This window comes from Schistocerca piceifrons, chromosome 3 (assembly GCF_021461385.2).
Source record: "Schistocerca piceifrons isolate TAMUIC-IGC-003096 chromosome 3, iqSchPice1.1, whole genome shotgun sequence".
Lineage (NCBI taxonomy): Eukaryota > Metazoa > Arthropoda > Insecta > Orthoptera > Acrididae > Schistocerca > Schistocerca piceifrons.
The window spans coordinates 297,414,818-297,435,973 of record NC_060140.1 but is presented as its reverse complement, the minus strand read 5'-3'; the positions used below and the strand labels follow the sequence as shown (position 1 = coordinate 297,435,973).

At 41.8% G+C, this 21,156-nt stretch overlaps 1 protein-coding gene across 1 annotated transcript in view; it reads right to left on the bottom strand.

Moving 5' to 3' along the window:
• The window catches only part of LOC124788608, a 111,473-nt gene that overhangs the window by 66,910 nt on the left and 23,407 nt on the right, over window positions 1-21,156 (bottom strand). The window contains exon 3 of the mRNA XM_047255877.1: window positions 12,944-13,119. Within this exon, the coding sequence (XP_047111833.1) occupies window positions 12,944-13,119 (176 nt within the window). The remainder of the gene's footprint in view (window positions 1-12,943; window positions 13,120-21,156) is intronic.

Sequence of the window (21,156 nt, the reverse complement as noted above, 5' to 3'; positions counted from 1 at the left end):
ACGTGGTATCACGTAACATTCCGCCATTGGGGATGGTATTTGCTTCGTGATACATTACCCGTGTTAAAGTGGACCGTTTGCCAATTGCGGAAAAGGTCGATATCGAGTTGATGTACGGCTATTGTAATCAAAATGCCCAACGGGCGTGTGCTATGTATGCTGCTCGGTATCCTGGACGACATCATCCAAGTGTCCGGATCGTTCGCCGGATAGTTACGTTATTTGAGGAAACAGGAAGCGTTCAGCCACATGTGAAACGTCAACACGACCTGCAACAAAAATGGATCAAATGGGTCTGAGCGCTACAGGACTTAACATCTATGGTCAACAGTCCTCTAGAACTTAGAACTACTTAAACCTAACTAACCTAAGGATATCACACACATCCATGCCCGAGGGAGGATTCGAACCTGCGACCGTAGCGATCGCGCGGTTCCTGACTGAAGCGCCTAGAACCGCTCGGCCACTTCGGCAGGCTGACCTGCAACAAATGATGATGCCCAAGTAGGTGTTTTAGGTGCTGTCGCGGCTAATCCGCACATCAGTGGCAGACAAATTGCGCGAGACTCGGGACTCTCTAAAATGTCGGTGTTGAGAATGCTACATCAACATTGATTGCACCCATATCATATTTCTATGCACCAGGAATTGCATGGCGACAACTTTGAACGTCGTGCACAGTTATGCCACTGGACACAAGAGAAATTACAGGACGATGACAGATTTTTTGCACGCGTTCTATTTAGCGACGAAGCGTCAGTCACCAACAGTGGTAACGTAAACCGGCATAATATGCACTATTGGGCAACGAAAATCAACTTTGGCTGCGACAAGTGGAACATCAGCGACCTTGGCTGGTTAATGTATGGTGCGACATTATGGGAGATAGGATAATTGGTCCCCATTTTATCGATGGCAATCTAAATGGTGCAATGTATGCTGATTTCCTACGTAATGCTCTACCGATGTTACTACAAGGTTTCACTGCATGACAGAATGGCAATGTACTTCCAACATGATGGATATCCGGCACATAGCACACGTGCGGTTGAAGCGTTATTGAATAGCATATTTCATGTCAGGTGGATTGGTCGTCGAAGCACCATACCATGGCCTGCACGTTCACCGGATCCGACGTCCCCGGATTTCTTTCTGTGGGGAAAGTTGAAGGATATTTGCTATCGTGATCCACCGTCAACGCCTGACAACATGCGTCAGCGCATTGTCAATGCATGTGCGAGCATTACGGAAGGCGAACTACTCGCTGTTGAGAGGAATGTCGTTAGACGTATTGCCAAGTGTACTGAGGTTGACGGACATCATTTTGAGCATTTATTGCATTAATGAGGTATTTACAGGTAATCATGCTGTACAGCATGCGTTCTCAGAAATGATAAGTTCAGAAAGGTACATGTATCACATTGAAACAACCAAATAAAATGTTCAAACCTACCTACGTTCTGTATTTTAATTTAGATAACATACCTGTTACCAACTCTTCGTCTAAAATTGTGAGCCTTATGTTTGTGACTATTACAGCACCATCTATCACAAAGCGAAAAAAGTGGTAACTAAAACATTCATATTTCTTTACCTACTACACGAATATGTAATTAAAAAATGGGGGTTCCTATTTAAAAAGAAACGCAGTTGATATCCGTTTGATCTATGGCAGCGCCTTCTAGCGGGCCAACCGTAGCGCCATCTGGTTTCCCACTTCAAGCTAGACAAGTTCCGTTTTTTGTAGTTTTTTCGTTTGACGCTTATTTCATGAGATGTTTGACCCGGTCATGATCAATGGACCACCCTGTATAGTGATGATTAGACTCAACTTATGTTGTGCAATCTGAACTACTCTTAAGGTTCTCGTATTATACACTGATCTGACAAATGTTGTGTGTTGGACGTCTTTTTTCCTCACGTTATGCAGCAGCTTGATATTGCATGTACTCAACAAGTCGCTGGACGTCCCCGGAAGAAATACTCAGCCATGCTGCCTCTTTAGCTGTCCGTAATCGGGAAAGTATTCTCAGTACAGGATGATGTGCACTAACTGGCCTCTAGATTATGTTCCATGTTAGTCGATCTGGGTTGCCAAATATTTCGGTAAAATTGTCCAGAATGTTCTTTAAACCAATGACGAACAATTGTGTTGCGGTGACATGTTTGGGAACATGAAGTCCATGGTCTCTAAGTAGTCTAATATAAACATTTCCAGTCAATGAGCGGTTCATTTGGACTATCGGACCCAGTACATTCCATGTAAAAATTGTCCACACCATTACGAAGTCACCACAGCGCCTTTTTGACAACTTGCGTCTATGGCTTCGTGGGCTCTGCGCCACGCTTGAACCCTACATCAGGTGTTACCAACTGAAATCTGGACCCATCTGACCAAACCACGATTTTCCAGTCGTCTAGGGTCCAACCGACTTGATCACGAGCCCAGGAGAAACGCTGCAGGCGACTTGGTAGTGTTAGCAAACGCACCCGTGTTGATCGTCTGCTGCCATAGCTCATCAACGCCAAATTTCGCTGCACTGTTGTAACGAATACATTCGGCGTACGTCCCAAATTGATTTCTGCTGTTACTTCACGCAGTGTTGCTTGTCTGTTACCACTAACAACGCTAACCAAATGCCGCTGTTCTCGACCGTTAAGCGAAGTCCGTCGGCCACTTTGTTGTCCGTGGTGACAGGTAACGCCTGAAATTCGATATTCTTGGCACACTCTTGACACTGTGGATCTCGGTATGTCGAATTGATAACGATTACCGAAGTGGAATGTCCAATGCTTCTAGCTCCAAATACAATTCCGCCTTCAGAGTTGTTACTTCCCCTCGTGAGACCATAATCACGTCGGAAACATTTTCACATAAATCACCCGAGTACAAATGATAACTCCATCATTGCGCTGTCATTTTATAGCTTGTGTTCGCAATACTACCACCATCTGTACATCTACATCTACATATATACTCCGCTAGCCACCAAGCGGTGTGTGGCGGAGGGCACAATTCGCGCCAAAGTCATATTTCCCCCCCCTCTGTTCCATTCGCGGATCGCGCGAGGGGAAAACGACTGTCTGAACTCCTCAGTACGAGCTCTTATTTCTCTTATCTTCGAATGATAATCATTACGCGATTTGAAATTTGGTGGTAATAATATATGCTCTACATCCTCGGAGAAGATTGGATTTCGGAATTTAGAGAGCAGCCCCTTCTGTTTAGCGCGTCGTCTATCTGCAAGTGTGTCCCACTTCAAACCTTCTATGAGATTTGTAACACTTTCGCGATGGCTAAATGTACCAGTCACGAATCCTGCCGCTCTTCTTTCGACCTTCTCAATCTCTTGAATCAAACCCAACTGGTAAGGGTCCCATACAGTCGAACAATACTCTAAGGCTGGACGAACTAACGTATTGTAAGCTCTTTCCTTTGTTGAAGGACTGCATCGCCTCAGGATTCTACCAATAAACCGCAATCTAGAGTTCGCCTTACCCGTTACTTGAGTAATCTGATCATTCCATTGGAGATCATTTCGAATGGTCACACCCAAATACTTGACTGTTACCGCTTCCAAAGACTGATCATTTATTTTGTACTAATACATTAATGGGTATTTTCGCCTTGTTATACGCAGTAGGTTACACTTACTAATATTGAGAGATAACTGCCAGTCATTACACCACGCCTTTTTTTTTTTTTTTTTTTTTTTTGAAATCCTCATTGATTTGTTCACAACTTTCGTGTGATACTACTTTCCTGTAGACTACATCATCATCAGCAAACAGTCTAAGGCCGCTGTCAATGCCATCAACCAGATCGTTTATGTAAATCGTAAAAAGCAGAGGATCTATTACGCTGCCCTGGGGCACACCTGAAGTTACTCTTGTTTCTGTTGAAGTTACCCTTTTCAGGACGACATACTGCTCCCTGTCTGTTAGAAAACTTTCTATCCAACCGCATATGTCATTGTGATAGACCGTAAGTGCGCACTTTTTGTAGGAAGCGACAGTGCGGAACTGAGTCGAACGCCTTTCGAAAGTCGAGAATTGTGCCATCAACCTGGAAGCCGGTATCTAGAACCTGTTGTATATCACGCACAAAGAGGGCCAGCTGGTTCTCGCATGACCGCTGTTTCCTAAAACCGTGCTGGTTTCTGCAGATGAGCTTCTCAGAGTCTAGAAAGATCATTATGTCTGAACACAAAATATGTTCCATGGTCTGTATATAAGCATATCGCTATCCGATGACGTTTGTCACCTGAGTGAAAACTGATCATCACCGAACAGTGTAGTCATGAAATTAAAATATCACTTCTTAATGTGTGATTTAACATATTCAACCATTTATCAATAATAACGTCAATATAATCATTGAAAAAGTTGGGAGACGGTGGGCTTCCTTCTCTGATTCCTCGATTAATATCGGCGGATTCTGTCCGTTTCCTTACAGTATGGATTCCTATTTTATTATTTTTGTATAATGATTGAATTGTTGGAAGCAGATCTCCTGGAACTTCCATTTCCTTCAATGATTTCCGTAGCGTTTTCCGGTTTACCTTGCCAGATGACTTTTCGTAATCGGTAAAAACATTATAAATTCATAATCTAAATTCTCTTCCTCTTTCAGTGAATTGTGCCAAAGTCAAAAGACAATTGGAACAATGATTTAGTCTTCTTAAAACCTTTTTGTGCCTCTATCACAAGTGCTTCCACTATTGGTACTGACCTCGTGCTTATAATGTTAGCGTACGGTGTTCAACACCAGTTTAGCAGACTTATTCCTCGGTAATTTGCGTATTACAATCTGTCACCTTCCTTGTACATAAGGCGTCTGTGACATGTCCGCTCAGCCAGCAAATAAAATTTAAAAGCCTATGCTTCAGTTCGTTAGTTGCATATTTAATCAGCTCAACGTTTATATCATCAGCGCCCAACAACGTTTTGTTTGTTGTTTCTTGGATCACATTCTGCAGTTCTTCTATTGATATCAAACCTACAGTCACTTGTACTGATGTTTGTTTTTGGTTTTTCTTCATTATCAGTCAACAAATAGTCAAACTATTTTAAACACTCGGAATTACATATAGTTGAAAAGTATCTCTTTCTTGTTTATTGAAGTGCTTTATAGTTTTATGCTGTGCTTTGTCTTACGTGAGTATCGTGTTCTATTTCACTCACATATCGATCCCGACTTTCATGCTAAATTTTTCGCATTCCTTTCTTCCCTAAAGCAGATTTACTTTCATAAACTTATTTGTAATTCATAGTATTAGGTAATGACAAGGCTTTTAGACACACCTCCATTTGTCTTTTATTAGTATGCTAATGTAGTCGTTCAAAACCGATATCCCCCTTCTAGAATATCTCTCTTTCCTCGTTACTAACGCTTCAGCAGCTCCATACTTTGTAGTTTCTTTAGTAGTATCCCGTTCTCCATTTATGTTGTTTCTTGATGGTTTCATTTGATATTTCTCATTTAGTCCCTTTTAGATACTAGTTTCTTTCTATATTCTTACAAGGGGAACCCTCAGTAGGTTGCTCCCTGACACAGACCAAACTTCGCTTGGTGAAAGAAGGGTAAAACTTAAGGGATACTTATTTTTTCTTATGTGCCAACAGTCAATCGTTTCCGAGAAAATGACAAAGTTTTGACTTTACTTCATCAGTTAGTGCGAACAGCATTAAACCAAGTGACTCAGGAGCGTAGTAGCTAACAGCATAGTTTCGAATTTTTGTGCTCTCTGTTCAAATTCAGTCTTACGATCTTTTTTAATCACAGAAGTGTGTGACTTCAATGGCATCAATATTTTTTGTGACATCGAGAAATACATTGGAATTATTTACAAAAGAAATCAAATTGGCCAAGGTCCAAAATAACGGACCAGTTCCAAAACATCAAATCAGTTCCAGAAGTGTACGACCAATATGGCAAGGCTGTTAAGAAGAGTTCCAGTAACTATTCCCCAGCTATGCATCACAAATTACGTAGAGGGCCTCAATTCAGAAGTGATCTTGCATCTATAAGTTTACTACAATCTACTCAAACAGAGTCTTCTGGGTGAGAAAACCATTGAAGCAACACATGAACTAACTTCCTTAACAGAATCGTGAAAGTGACAGGGGGGGGGGGGGGAGGGAGAGAGAGAGAGAGACTTGGTCCAAATTGATGGAAGTATTGGATATGACACAGAGTAGAGAGGCCTGGAGACTATTAAAGAAACAGAGCAAATATTTAATTATGAATGAGGCCCACTCAGATGTAACAGCCAGTCATATTGCCCGTCAAATTCTCATGGATAGCAAAATGAAACGAGAGGCTAAGCACAGGCAACCCATGTCGAAGACATCTGCACATAAAAATCTAGAAAGATCTGAATACATGCAAACTTTTAACATGACAAATTAAATAAAGGTGCTGCTGTGGATGATATGTGGGTGGAACAAATAAAAAATGTGGAATTAATGGTTGCTACAGCTTTTAATAGCTATCTAAGGTCACCTAAGATCCCAAAATTATGAATGAATGCTCATGTAATAGCTGTTTGTGAGCCCGGAAAGGGCAATAGAGAATGGAGGAACTGTAGCACAATATCTCTCCTGTGCCACCTCAAAAAGATGGTACTCAACAAATTCACTCAGGCTTTTGGCCAACAACTCACTCCACAGCAGGTACACTTTAGACCAGGCAAAAGTGTTCAACACATTCGGGATGGATCTGAAAACCGACAGTTCACAGAAGTAGCTTTCATTGAAATCAACGATTGACCGACTGTATACTGTTAGAATACGTTTGAGGACACGAAGAACTTCAGACTTACTAGAGTGATGTCTACCATGCTATATAGTCGCAGGGTTTTTGTTGACTTTCAACAAAGGAAATTTAGATTACAGAAGAATGGATTGCCACTACTATTCAATATCTACAGTAATGACCAATCACTACACACGAACACAAGAAGTTTTATCATTGCAGACAACGTTGCACTAGCCTGCTGAAGAAGTAGAAGTCACCTTTGAAATTGTTCTGAAGGAACTTGGCATATACTACGTGGCTCAGCATCTAAAACCGAATCCATCAGAATCCCAACAGTTCGCTTTTCATCGCAGGAAATGGGAGGTTTCATGGAAAATGCATGTCTCTTGGAACGCAACCTTCTTTGAAGATTATTTCACCCCAATCTTACTAGGGGTAACACCGGATAGCAATTTCACTTTTAGAACGCGCTGCTCCAATATCAGTCACAAAGCCTGTGGTAGAAATAACATCCTGAGGAATTTAAGACGTATAAATCGGAGTGCACAACCCACATGTTCTTAGAACCAAAACACTGACTGTGTGTTACTCTGCTGGAGAATATGCATCCCCTGTGTTGTACAGTCAATCCATGCTAAAAGTGTGGACCTTGCGTTCGACGAAGCTTTGCAGGTTAACCACCGGATGCCTAAAACCCAACCCTGTTGAAAAGACGTACTGTATTGCTGGTATTGCACCTCCCAAGTATTCGTCGAGATGTCGTTGCTGATCAAGAACAACTGAATGTAGATACTATTGAAACTCATGCACTCTTTAGCTATCAACAGTCTCAGCCTAGGCTGAAAAGAAGGACAAGCTACTTCCAGAGACCGAAGTCTTTGGAAGTACCTCCAAATAAGGCAAGATTTCAACTGTGAAAATCTAAGAAACTGGACTGGACAGAGCCTCGTGAACATCTTTCAGCTGGCTGCAAAGAAGTCTGGATTGTTTTGGTTGTCCGTAAACCGAGTAATAATCAGAGTCAGCAGGGCTGAGTCGTCGCTTACGTAACAGGGCCTCACATCAGAGGACCGAAATTGCGAGTATGGTCAAAATCAAACAGTCATCCATTTGACCTCTCTCTCCATTTTCCCTCTCGTAACAAGAACAATTGTTTGCCAGTGACAGTGCCCTACTTGTGGCTCAGTTTTGGAGAAATATTATGTGAATGGAGATTTGGTCAATTCCTTCACCTCGTTAATTTATTTTTTGCAATCTATGTACATACAAATATAACTATAATTGTTATGTGATCATGTATACATTTAACTGTATGTCTTTGGCACTCCTCTGACAAAAGTAAATGAAAAATAAATCTGTTTCTCACTCACTTGTGTCGTCAGTACCTCTCCTCCAGCATAAGAAATATACCATCATTCCATAACTGAAATATCGGATCAGGGATGTCCACCATCTTGGCTGTGACTTTGCACAACACTAATCCTTTCTCCATCACCTTCTCCATTTCAGCCATACTGCTCTGTAAACTACGTCTTATCCAATTATCATCAACTTATCCCGCCTGTCAGAATATGGCAGCTGTCGTCCTTCGTTCCAAGAGCGAACTAGTACTTCCGCCTTTATCTCAACACTACCCATGCTTTCCTCATCCCTCTCTATTCCTGTTTTTTTCCTTGCATTTCATCTACTAATCTTACCCTACCATTTCTCGCTCTTTGTCTGAACAGCTACAATTATTATTAACACTATACAGGGTGTTACAAAAAGGTACGGCCAAACTTCGAGGAAACATTCCTCACACACAAATAAAGAAAAGATTTTATGTGGACATGTGTCCGGAAACGCTTAATTTCCATGTTAGAGCTCATTTTAGTTTCGTCAGTATGTTCTTCCACCTACGCTCAATGGAGCACGTTATCATGATTTCATACGGGATACCCTACCTGTGCTGCTAGAACATGTGCCTTTACAACTACGACATAACATGTGGTTCATGCACGATGGAGTTCCTGCACATTTCAGTAGAAGTGTTTGTACACTTCTCAAGAACAGATTCGGTGACCGATGGATTGGTAGAGGCGCACCAATTCCATGGCCTCTATGCTCTCCTGACCTCAACCCTCTTGACTTTCATTTATGGGGGCATTTGGAACGCTCTTGTCTGCGCAACCCCGGTACCAAATGTAGAGACTCTTCGTGCTCGTATTGTGGGCGGCTGTGAAACAATACGCCATTCTCCAGGGCTGCATCAGCGTATCAGGGATTCCATGCGACGGAGGGTGGATGCATGTATCCTCGCTAACGGAGGACGTTTTGAACATTTCCTGTAACAAAGTGTTTGAAGGCACGCTGGTACGTTCTGTTGCTGTGTGTTTCCATTCCATGATTAATGTGATTTGAAGAGAAGTAATAAAATGAGCTCTAACATGGAAAGTAAGCATTTCCGGACACATGTCCACATAACATATTTTCTTTCTTTGTGTGTGAGGAATGTTTCCTGAAAGTTTGGCCGTACCTTTTTGTAACACCCTGTATACGCACGTCCTAATGTTGAATCATTACGGATGTCTGGTTAGATGTAAGAGGGGGTATAAGCGCTCCAATTTTACTGGTGAAATAAATACGGAAGTACATAAAACGTGCCAAATTCCCTTACGATTTATAGCCCACGTTTACATGGTCTATTCTTATAAGAGGCATTCCAAATGAAACCCGGTGACTAATGTAAAGTAACGGTAATGATTTTATTAACTCAAAAATGTAGTTATACACAGTACACATACTCAAAAATACTCGCCAAAACTGATGGCACATTTATGCCATTGCGACGTTAGCTGGTCGATTACATCCTTAAAGAAGCTAGTAGGCTGCTGTCGGGTCCAGGCCTGGACCCAGTCACACACTTCGTCGTCCGTTGAGAATCGATGTCCGCGAATTGCTTATGTTAGAGGTCCAAACACATGAAAGTCACACGGTTAAAGTTCGGACTGTACGGTGGATGTTCCAGCGTTTGCCACCGTAACTGCTTTGAAGGTGGTGAAGTCGCATGTTTCCACTGTTTGCTCTGACGCTTGCTTTCTGGTTCAAAATAGTGACACCATGTTTCGTCACCTGTGATAATATGCGACAGAAAGCCGTATTCCTTCTCATGATAATGTTGCAGATGACTGAAAGACAGCCTCATTCGTGTATTGCGCTGTTCGGCAGTCAGTTGGTGGAGAAGCCATTACGCAAAGATTTTTCGAAAGTTCAGGTGCTGATGCAGTATCGTGTGGGCGGTGCCCACGCTAATACTCATTAACAGATGGATTTCGTCCACGGTGATTCTGTGGTTGTCCAAGACTAAAGCACTTCCACAACCATTTCCCGTGTGATGACACGATGAGCCAGTCCGTGACGAGCATCGTCTTCCAGTAACTCGCACCCCTCAAGGAATCGTTTGCGCTATTCCACAACACTTGAACGACTTGGACTGCACTCATCATACACAGCCTTCATCCGTCGATAAACTTCACGGCCTCCAACTCCCTCCGCCGCCAAAAATCGAATCACTCCTCATTGTTCCTGCTTACTCGCCTGCATGTTCGGTAGTGACGATAACTTCGGCGTGAAACCACACTGGCGCTATGCAACATCAAACGGTGCGCATGCGTCAGTCTGTCTACCGATAGATGGACCACCATACCCGCAGTTACGTGGTGCCACCTTAAGTGTAAGGCAAAGGTACACACACTGTCGGTTTCATCTTAATGAACCTCATACTTTCTTTCGAATCATTGAGCATGTTACGCGGGGTTGGTAGATCCACGTGCCCTCAGTAACAAGTGTGTGTCAGCGGGTCTCGATAAATTTTCGACGCGCTGCTCAGGACACCAGGGGACCTCAAAGTTCTAGAAATTCCGGAAAAAACAGACAACACTTCCCTACATTTTCTCGGTTAAGAGAATGACAGTTGGCGGAAGTCTTAAAAGGCGATATGCCGGAGTTTCGCGTAGACGTTTTGTGTACATACGACCAGAGCTTGTTCAAATGGTGCAAATGGCACTGAGCACTATGGGACTTAACATCGGAGGTCATCAGTCCCCTAGAACTTATAACTACTTAATCCTAAGTAACCTAAGGACATCACACATATCCATGCCCGAGGCAGGATTCGAATCTGCGACCGTAACGGTCGCGCGGTTCCAGCTGAAGCGCCTAGAACCGCTCGGCCACTCCGGCCGGCCCGATGCATGTTCAAGAAAGTTTTTGCAAACAAGTGATTTATTATTTGGTGCCCCGCCTCCCACCCGTTACACCCTTATGTTCGTAGACTTTCACCCATGTTAGTTTTCCGTACTAATTGTGAAATGCTCTGGGGCCCGTGGGCTCCACTGGCGCCTGGTAGTACTATTGTGATACGTCAAGTAAAGAAATTTGCAGTTGCCACGCCAAGTGTCATCTTTCGTCGCTTGGCCTTTAAAACGGCCCTGCTCGCAGTCTAGAACGATCGCATCCAGACTTGCACTACACCTTCACTGTTGATTCTGCGTATGGTTCAGGCACTCCCGCCTGCAAGGGTAACCACCGCGTTCACAACGCTTCCTAGATATGGCCCCGGCTTGACGGCCGCTGAAGCCATGTAGAGCACCTCGACTGTCCTGCTTAATCATCCGACCTTTATCTCACAGATAATGTCTGAAACGTTGCAGACAAACCCTATCGCCCTCTCCCCCAATGTCGTACCTGTACGCGATCTGATGAGTGACTTCGGCTGGACACGTGAGGAAGCTTGGGCAGTTGTCTCCTCCTCGCCAAACACCGCCATTTCCGAGGCTAGGGGCGGTGTGTTGTACTCCACTGTACTGTGCGGCGTCACCCTCATCTCTCTCCTAGGTGGGCGGAAGGGGCGGTGGGGAGCTGGCCAGTAGTTCGTCTGACGAACTTATTTGACATCAGCTCAAGTTTTTCCTCAACGTTCGTGTTCGTTACTAAACGAAAAGGATACGTTAGGTGCAATCTGGTTGTCAGCGGATATTGATTTTTTCTTCTGACTTGGTTATTATTTACTTCGAAGTTTTTGTTTGCCTTGTACTTTGATCACGACACAGTTGTAAGCTCCAAAACATCCAATCAGCTACGTTTTTTATTAAGCTCTGAAACATTCAATCAGCTACGTTTCTTTATTATCTTAAAGAAGATCTTCTTGATAGCATAAGTTAATGAGCAAAGTACGCTTTCGTATAGATCTTTTAAGTAAATTTTCCCCGAGACATTTAAGTCTCATCTTTATCTACGATAATGATGGAAGCTGAAAAAAATTAGTTAATATTTGTGGCGCGGTCGGGACTTTTTTTTTACACTTTTACCAGAATTCGATTTCGAACGTCACTTTTCTGACAGTTAAAAATATTTAGCAGAGCATATTTTTTTTATTTTTTATTTTTTTTAAATAAGGAAAGGATTTTGGAAGGTTTGTTTCTTTCTTTATTATTATAATTTTTTTTATATAAATGGATAAAGGAAAGCCGTTCCTCATCGGCTACATAACCAGACTAATACCAAGTCGTCCCATTACGACATAAGGATGCTCCATACTAGAGCCCGCTGCGAATTGTTCGAAGACTATCGTCTCGTTGCTGTGTTGTTCAATTTTTTCTTTTTTTGTTTTACTAATTTATTTATTTTTATATATTTGTTGAGATCATATAGGGCACGCCCTTCAGGCGAAAAACAATTATGTGTAATTACCATCAATAACAAACAAAATAAAAAGCGATTTATAGAATTTAAAGAAAACGCCCTCCTAGCAGAACAGACAAAATGGCATCCGCGTCCCGCCAACTTGTGTGTAGACGCACACCGTATCCCAAGGCAGTCAAGCATGTTCCAGACACTTCTTCACGGACTCGAACCAAGTTCTTCTTGCTTACTAGCCAGGAATGCTGACCCTTACACCACCACAGCCCTATGGACAGCATTGCTGCACGAATTACTCTAGCTTTGTTGGGGAGGGCATGTGGCTTGAGAAGTTCGTGCAGCTACGTTGAGCATCGTACTGCGGCGGTGTAATGGTCAGCATTTCTGCTCAGTATTCAGGAAGACTCCGCCTCCGCAAAAATTTTAATTCATATCTTAAGTTTCCATCATTATCGTAAATTACGCTTAATTTAATAACAGCATACTTCAAAATAAGATACTCACCAGTTTCGTTCAGCCTCGATGACTGAATGAAAGATAATGTATTTCGCAAGGCGCACTGAAATCTGGCGGTTATGGCTCTTGTGATGCGCCGAGCAGCTTTCAGTAACTGGACGAGGATGGAATGCCTCAGATGATCCATTGCCAGAATTTCCGCGTCCCATTCTAGGTTAGTCCAGCTGTAAAAATAAAATGGAGTCACCAATTGTAACAAACGATAGTCTGAAACTTGATTGTATTGTCTACAACAGAATGGTGAAAGCTAAACTCAAGTTGCCCCTTCTCCAGTTTCTATATTCTTCTTCGACAGTGGTGGACAGGCCATTAGAAATTAATCAAGGCATTGTACGTTGTATGTTAACCGGGGACCTAGAAACGAAGGAGAGGCGCCGTCCCTGCCGCATTCGCAGTGGTCCACAATCCCACGACTACTACCGCAGTTCACTTCATCCCTCCGCCGCCCCACACCGAACCCAGGGTTATTGTGCGGTTCGGCCCCCGGTGGACCCCCCAGGGAACGTCTCACACTAGATGAGTGTAACCTCTATGTTTGCGTGGTAGAGTAATGGTAGTGTACGTGTATGTGGAGAACTTGTTTGCGCAGCAATCGCCGACATAGTGTAGCTGAGGCGAAATAGGCGGAACCAGCCCGCATTCGTCGAGGCAGATGAAAAACGCCTAAAAACCATCCACAGACTGGCCGGCTCACCGGACCTCGACGCAAGTCCTCAGGCCGGATTCGTGCCGGGGACCAGGCGCTCCTTCCCGTTCCAGGAAGCCGTGCGTTAGACCGCTCGGCCAACCGGGCGGGCAATCAAGGCATTAGACTGAGTTACTCCGGAGTAGGTTATGAATGCGAGTCTGCTGACACATTTTGATCAACGGAGCGGTCTCTGTTGAAATACGAGAATGCCTGTGTACACATTCATCCCAAACTACTACGCGATACTGACATTCTCTAATACACGAGAATGATTATTATTACATGGCTTTAAGGTACATACATGAGTACATGCACAATGTATTCACGGGTTAATATTTAAATTTGGTAAATTCATGCAAATCTTTCCATCTTCATACACATGGAGTTCGCAGTTCTCCGCGATATGTCCCACAGTCCCGCACCATGGTCACACTCAGCATTTTCACTATAACCTCACTTTCAAGATGTGACCAAATATACCGTGTGCCGTTCGGATTCAGTCAACTCGCCAACATTCGCAACAAGCAACATCAACCATTGCAGCATCCGTGACCGTATTTTGAATTCGATGGATCTCCGGGGTGGATGTTCATTCAAAGCTTTTTCCGCTTCTTGGTGTCATCAAAAACTTCTGTGACCTGAAGAACAACCCAAAGTGGCCTTCGTGTCTTCAGGCATCAAAATTGTGAATTGAAGAGCTAACAGGAATGAACTAAGGAAAGTTAGATCACATAGAAGCGCAAGCTGAGTGATAGGAGTTAATTTGGATATCAGAATCAAACAAGAGTTTATTTTCCAATTTGCCAGTCACAACCAAAGGGTTTATGTACCAATTTCGAGTGAACAATATTGTAAGCTTTTTGTGCCCCCGCCCAGTACCGCTCGAGTATGGAGGAAAAGTTGAGGCTACTATAGAACTTGTTTCTAAATTTGTCACATTTAATCCTTTGTGAAGCTTGACAGCAAAAACTTGTGGTATAGAATTCACAAATCACTTTCAGAAGGAAGTAGAGGGTGTTGAGAAAGTGATGTTGAGTAATAGACCACAGTTTAAGCAAAAACAGTAGCAAACCATCCTTAAGCGGCGACAAATGAAATCTGTCTTCATTTTGCCTTACCATCCAGTGTCAAACTCAGTAGAAATTATTTGCAATAGGCAGCACCATAGCAGGGAATTATTCATAAGTGAATTTCAGGGGATAACAAACGAGATGCCAATGGATCGACTGAAATGTCTCCCAAAACAATCTTGAATGACAAAGGACTGCCAGACCGCATGTGAGAGCCAGTGAATCTTATGCCCACAACAAAGGTAGGCATGATGAGGTTTTTAAACTTGTGACAGATTGTATCAAGAAAGCAGATGGCAAAAAAAGTAAGGCAGATGGAACGACTATGTCAGATAGCCAATGAAGTAGAGGATAAACAGTTGGTGAGATCCCATCTGCTATATGATGCAAAATCTATAACATCTACTTTCGGTATTTTTGTATCGGGAGAGTTGTATACAAAAATGCTGTTGAGTTTGAAACCTTACACACAAAGAATTTATGTAGCTTACATCAAGCCATGTAGCTCACATAATGTCTCTAATCACAAATCTTTGAAGTATAAATAGTTTGATGTAAACCTTGTCAGTGTGTTTTCTTTTGAATTACAGTCCATCAAAATAGCAGTTAGTGCGTATTACTCTACTTTCATCATCTTCTTGTTAGAACACAAGTTACTGAAGCCAAACTTGGCCATGTTGTTGATTGTTGTGATAACGTAGTCAGTCTATACCTGTATTTGTGTTGTGAGGTGGTATGCTCAGAAGTACATGAGAGCAACGCAAGAGTTAACTTCTATGGGAGCAACTGTAATTAATGAACATTTGACTTGCAGCTCTGTAGGATGCGTATAGAGAGCTGTAGATGGCAGATGAATACAGGATTTAATTGCATAGAGTATTTGCTAAATACTAATGCCAAGGGAGCACTGGCAATATGAAGGTAGCGAGAAGCAATAACGGAGTTTTTTGTTGCTCTTGCCCGGAAAACATGACCCGCATCAAGGGAGTACTGAGAGTAGAAATGGATCTAAAAAAAAAAATAACGCAGAGGATGCGATTTGCTGCAGTAGTTTGTTTGAGTTGAGAAAAGGTACGCCAAAAGGAAGGTCTGTTACAATCTTGTGCTTCACAGAAGATGAATGTGTTGCTGCCTCTCTCAAAGCAAGCTTTTAATGAGGAAACCATGTGGGAAGAGATCAGGTCATGGAACAACTAATCAGCAACATGAAGACAGAAAGAATGCATTGATCAATGACTGGACAATAGTTTACTATGTGCTAGCCTGTATTACTTTTGTAGGTTTTTTTTCTGTAATAGGAAACTGAACAGCGGAGAAGAAAAGAAGTGGAAGTTAATTAATGAGAATCGCTCAGGTGATTCGATTTTTTATGTTTTTCTCGATAGATCCGAGATTCCAGTGGACCAGGAGTGTACGAAGACTATTTTGGAAATAGTTAGCGACATGTCCTTTTGTGTCAAATTCCATGACAAAAGCAGTGGAAATTAGTTGACGACAATCGGTCACATGATTTTATGTTTTTCTCAATAGATCCGAGATTACAGTGGACCGGGAGTGTATGAAGATTATTTTGGAAATAGTTAGTGACATGTCCTTTTGTGCCAAATTCCATGACAAGAACGAGACTTTTGAGTGGAGATACTGAAACAAAGATGTAATAGCAGACAAACCTTCATACTTCCTGTGGTTTGTAATCAATCGTAAAGAAAATGTTTGAGTGAGGGAGTATCAGAAGAACATGGAAATTAGAGACCGCCATGGACCTCATATTTTTGTACACTTGTATATTGTGTGTTAATAGATTATTTCCATGCTTTCCAGTTTCAAATCAAGTGGCTGAGCGATGGCTCTGTGTACCCATATAGACTGAGCCACACGAGGTAACAAATCGGTCAGTTCTGTAATTTTTTCTCGTTTGAATTGCTATGTGTTTATTGTGTTGGTTAATTGCGACTGACCTTCTGACTGCGAAACGACTAGAGAGGAGATGATGTCATCTTTTTCGGTTTTTGTGAGATGTTTACAGATGCTGGAGACTGACAAACACTGTAATACGCAAGGAGAGTCGTATGGATAAGAAGACGTAGAGACTTGACTCCAGTCAAATGATAGTGTGAGGATGTGTATAGGAATGACAAGTAGATGAAATTAACAGGTCGTTGAGTATGTCCAGCCACGTTCCTCACTTGGACAAGTAATTCTGAAATGTGTGTATAGAATGATGTAAAAGGTATATGTAGTGAGTGATTTGATTCTATGAGTTTGCTGGTGGTGAATGGGAGTAGTGCTACTTAACGCTTAACTTTTTTCTTCACCCTGTCCATTGCAAACTGTGTACGGTATGAAATCGCTTGATATAACTTTTTTTTAATTAGTCATAACTATGTATAAAGTATGATTAAGATTCATGTGGTAACCTCCTATTCACGTAAAGTTCGAATGGAGATCTGTGCAAAGATTATTGCATTAATAACGGGTCCATGCCGTGTAACATGTCGTAAAAATAATTGATTGTACATCTGTTAAGAGAGCAGCATGTTCCCGGGACTATGAAGCGAGCTCAGTGGTTGGGATGAACTGGAAGATACCTACGCTACTGTCGCTGCCCGAGTAATGGAAGGCTGCTATGTAATTGAGTATCCTAGCCCAGCGGACAAGGTAGCCCTAGCCACCACAGCACTGCTAATGCTCGGACCTAGGAGTCCGCTTCACTGACGTCACGCACGTCCTGCCGAAAGAGATGACAGTTGAGCAACTAGGATTACCTGGCCTGACTTCACAGCACGAGCGGTAATCAGCCCTAATGACGCAGAAAGGGTCTGATACACTCCTAACAACTCTTGGGTACAGAAAATACAGAAGTGTGCTGGCATTAACGCAACGCTATCATGGGCAATCCGCCCAAACCATGCACACGCGATTGCGTGTGGTAGGTGCCATGGTGTCCAACAGCAGTGTGGTACTAGAAGAAGAGAAACTACGTGCATGTTTTTATGGTACCACACGTTACTGTGCCACAACGTTCACATGAATATCAACCACGAGTTCAGCAGATGAGTCAAGAGCAGCCTCCCTAAATTTTCACTAAGTCTTAAGAAGGTGAGACAAGCGTTTTGATCTGCTTCCCGCCAACAGCTGATTTAACTGAAAGAACCTGCGATATGACACGAACTTCTTTGAGCTGGATCACGCCCACCTAACGCATGTGGAACTCACTCCCTATGACTGTCTTAACGAAACAGTTCTGTAACCCATAGTCCAAATGTATTGTCTTTCCAATCACCACTGAGATCTACTATACACATTATGGGAGGCGACTGCAAGAAGACACGTGCTGTAGGCATCCTTGAGAATCTGAGCCAATCGACTGAGGTGGCTCAGGCTGTTACTGAAGAGCATTGTCTCTTTATCAACATTACTAGCGTAGTTTTCTTTATTCTATTATGTTAAGTGTTTGATGATGTGTGAAACTAAAAGCAATATTGACAAATGCTACTGTAGAAATGTTATTTTTTCATTTACCAATATTGTGTTTATTCTTTGAGACATATACTCAATTTTTTCATTGCTAGTAATGTAAATATCCCAAAAGTAATTCGATTTGTCTGCAAATTATATTCATTTCCTATCGATCGATATCAACTTATACCCTTTTATAGCGCTTTGTTTTTGCAGTTATTTGTTTTAAAAAATTGCTTGCTTCCTACTATAGTGTGATTTTCTTTGAATTATTTAGTTGCTGTCAAGTTTGTTTGCCTACAGTTGGTAATATACACGTCTAAATAGTAACTTTTTCTTTATTTTTCTTGAGTTAATCAATGATAATGTATGTCTCTTTGTTAACGATGTGATACATTAATTTTGTTGACGTTTAAATTTTATTTGATACTGTAGTGTTGAAGTCGGCCAACATGTTCTTTCGCGATACTTTTAACATGTTGGAGCATTAATTATTGTCTTTAAAAATACAAAACTGTATTAATTAAATGATATTCATAAGTAATGTGTCAAATTTCATTCTCATGTGCAAACTTGAAGTGCATAATTCGAGGTCTATTCGAGAAAAAGGGAACGATTGGTCGCGAAATGAAAACCACAGTGAGGATCACAACTTTTATTTGCAACAGTTAGCTAAATCTTCCAGCTTCTTCTCTACGTAGTCTCCGCTCTGTCTTAGACATTTGTCGTAATGTTGTATCAACTTTCCAATAACGTCGTCACAGAAGGCAGGCTATTGTGCTTTCCGGCACATTTCTGCGCTGGAATGCTCCTCATTGTCTATTTCAAAACGTCGTCTTCATAGCCAGAGGTTTATCAGATGGAGCCACATCTGGGCTGTATGGAGGCTGATCAAACACTTCCCATCGAAAACGCTGCACGGGCGTTTTTATAGCCGCTGCAGTGTGCAGCTGAGAACTGTCATGAAGAAGGAAATGCATGAAGTTAGGTTCTGCGGGGTTGCATGATATCAGGCGAAATCTCTCGGCAGGCACCTCATATTTGGCTGGAGACATTATTGCTCTAGGCACCTTTACGCGCTAAAACTGAACGGAGAAGAGCTACTGCTAACGTACTTCCCAACACATCTGTGCAAACCCTCATAGGATTTTCACTGTAGTTTCCGTTTCACGACTGATCGTTCCTTGCTTTCCGAAAAGTTATCGTATTTGAATAGATGAGTGTTTATTAGACTCTAAAGAAGCAATCTTCTTTTAAGTGGATAAAATTTGAACTGGGTTAAAGTCCATTAGATTGTAAAGGAGTGGTATCCTTTTTGATTATTTTATTCACTTATTTTTCTTGTAATGAACAAACTGTACATTTGTGTTTGTTTCTATCATGTACTGCTTACCTGTCACCCATGTTGTTCAATTGATAGTGAAACCTTCCCGTCTCCTCTATATCTCTTTTGTTGCGGAACCTTCCCTTTCACAATAACCTGTGAAACCTTCCCTTAGGATTTCTACCTCTTGCTTAATAATAACAAATGAAATCTTCCCTTTGAAATTAATTCTCTTTCTCAATCTTCGCATACAAATTTAAATGCTGCTTATTAAAAGTTATTTTCTGATTATTTCGACGAAACATAGAATGTGTCGTCGTCGTGGCCCTCAATCGTTATGTGCTATAACCCAAAACTGTTCCTTACCTTTTTTACTGTTACTGGATCGCCGTCTGACTGCTACATCAAACTGCAGCATGAACATACTTACACTGTTTACTATACTCTATTAGCTGCTGGTGGGCTGTCATAATAAGTGGCTGTATTTATTACCAAAGCTGACGTTATTCTTTAATAGCAAAGCTGACGTTATTCTTTAATTAATTTGACTGACGCTACGTAGTTCATAGTTAAACTTTTTCTTGACAACAATAAAATTTTGCGAAGTTTTACGTTGATGGTTTTTGGGGTGGCAAAAATTAATTATATTTTGAATGAAATGATTTTACAAACGTTCAAATCGGACTTACTTTTTACAATAATCTTACAACTAGCATTGCGCAAACATACCTTCCGTAGTCTTGAGTTTCTCAAAAAAATAATTCAATAATATTAGTTCCTCTTACGATAATAGTTAGCTGATGTCTCTGTACATCCGTTTATAACCTCTTGTAAATCATAGCCGATGGCTGGCAGGCACACCGCTCCTCTCGACCTCTCGCTTCAGACCTGCTACCGACTCGCTCCACATCTCGCTTACTAATGACTTCCTACGAACGCTAAAGTGCGGTCTCTCCTGCCAACAATGCTTTCTGGTGCAGGCAATCCCTGCTAACATTACAAAATGTATCAGTGCGCGGTCTTTCCCGCTCTTTTCTTAAAATGTATCCTTACGCTGTCCGTCCCACCCTTTTTAAAATTATATCAATCTGCGGTCTCTCTTGCCAACAATACTTTGGTGCAGACATTCCCTGTTACCACAATTATTTCCAACATGACAAATATTAATTATTCCTACTTAATCCTATTAATAAAATACAAACATCTTTCATAAACTGTGGTTTGACAATAGACAATAGAAATATACACGTCTTACAATAGGAAACCTTTCATGTTGTGCTTGCGATTTTTTCCTTGTAAAACCTAAGTATTGTCATTATAGATAATTATTCACAGAGATAGATCCCATTTTCTATGGGTCACTAAAATTATGATTTCATATAATACAATCGAATCATTTAGTTCCCTCAAGATTTGTACTTGTTTCTTGTGACTTTGTTCATTAATTACTATGTATGCAAAATAAGGTATTTAAGATATTGTCCTCGTTTGTTCAGCAAAACATGCCAGGGACTGCCCTTCCATTTGAAGGACAGCCCCAGCTCAACTTTCCCTGGGGCTTCCGTTGATGAAACGCATCAGTCAGATTCGTTTCATAGACTTTTATTTCATAACGCATATAGTGTCCCTGTAGTACTGATTTCACGACAGACATTACTGC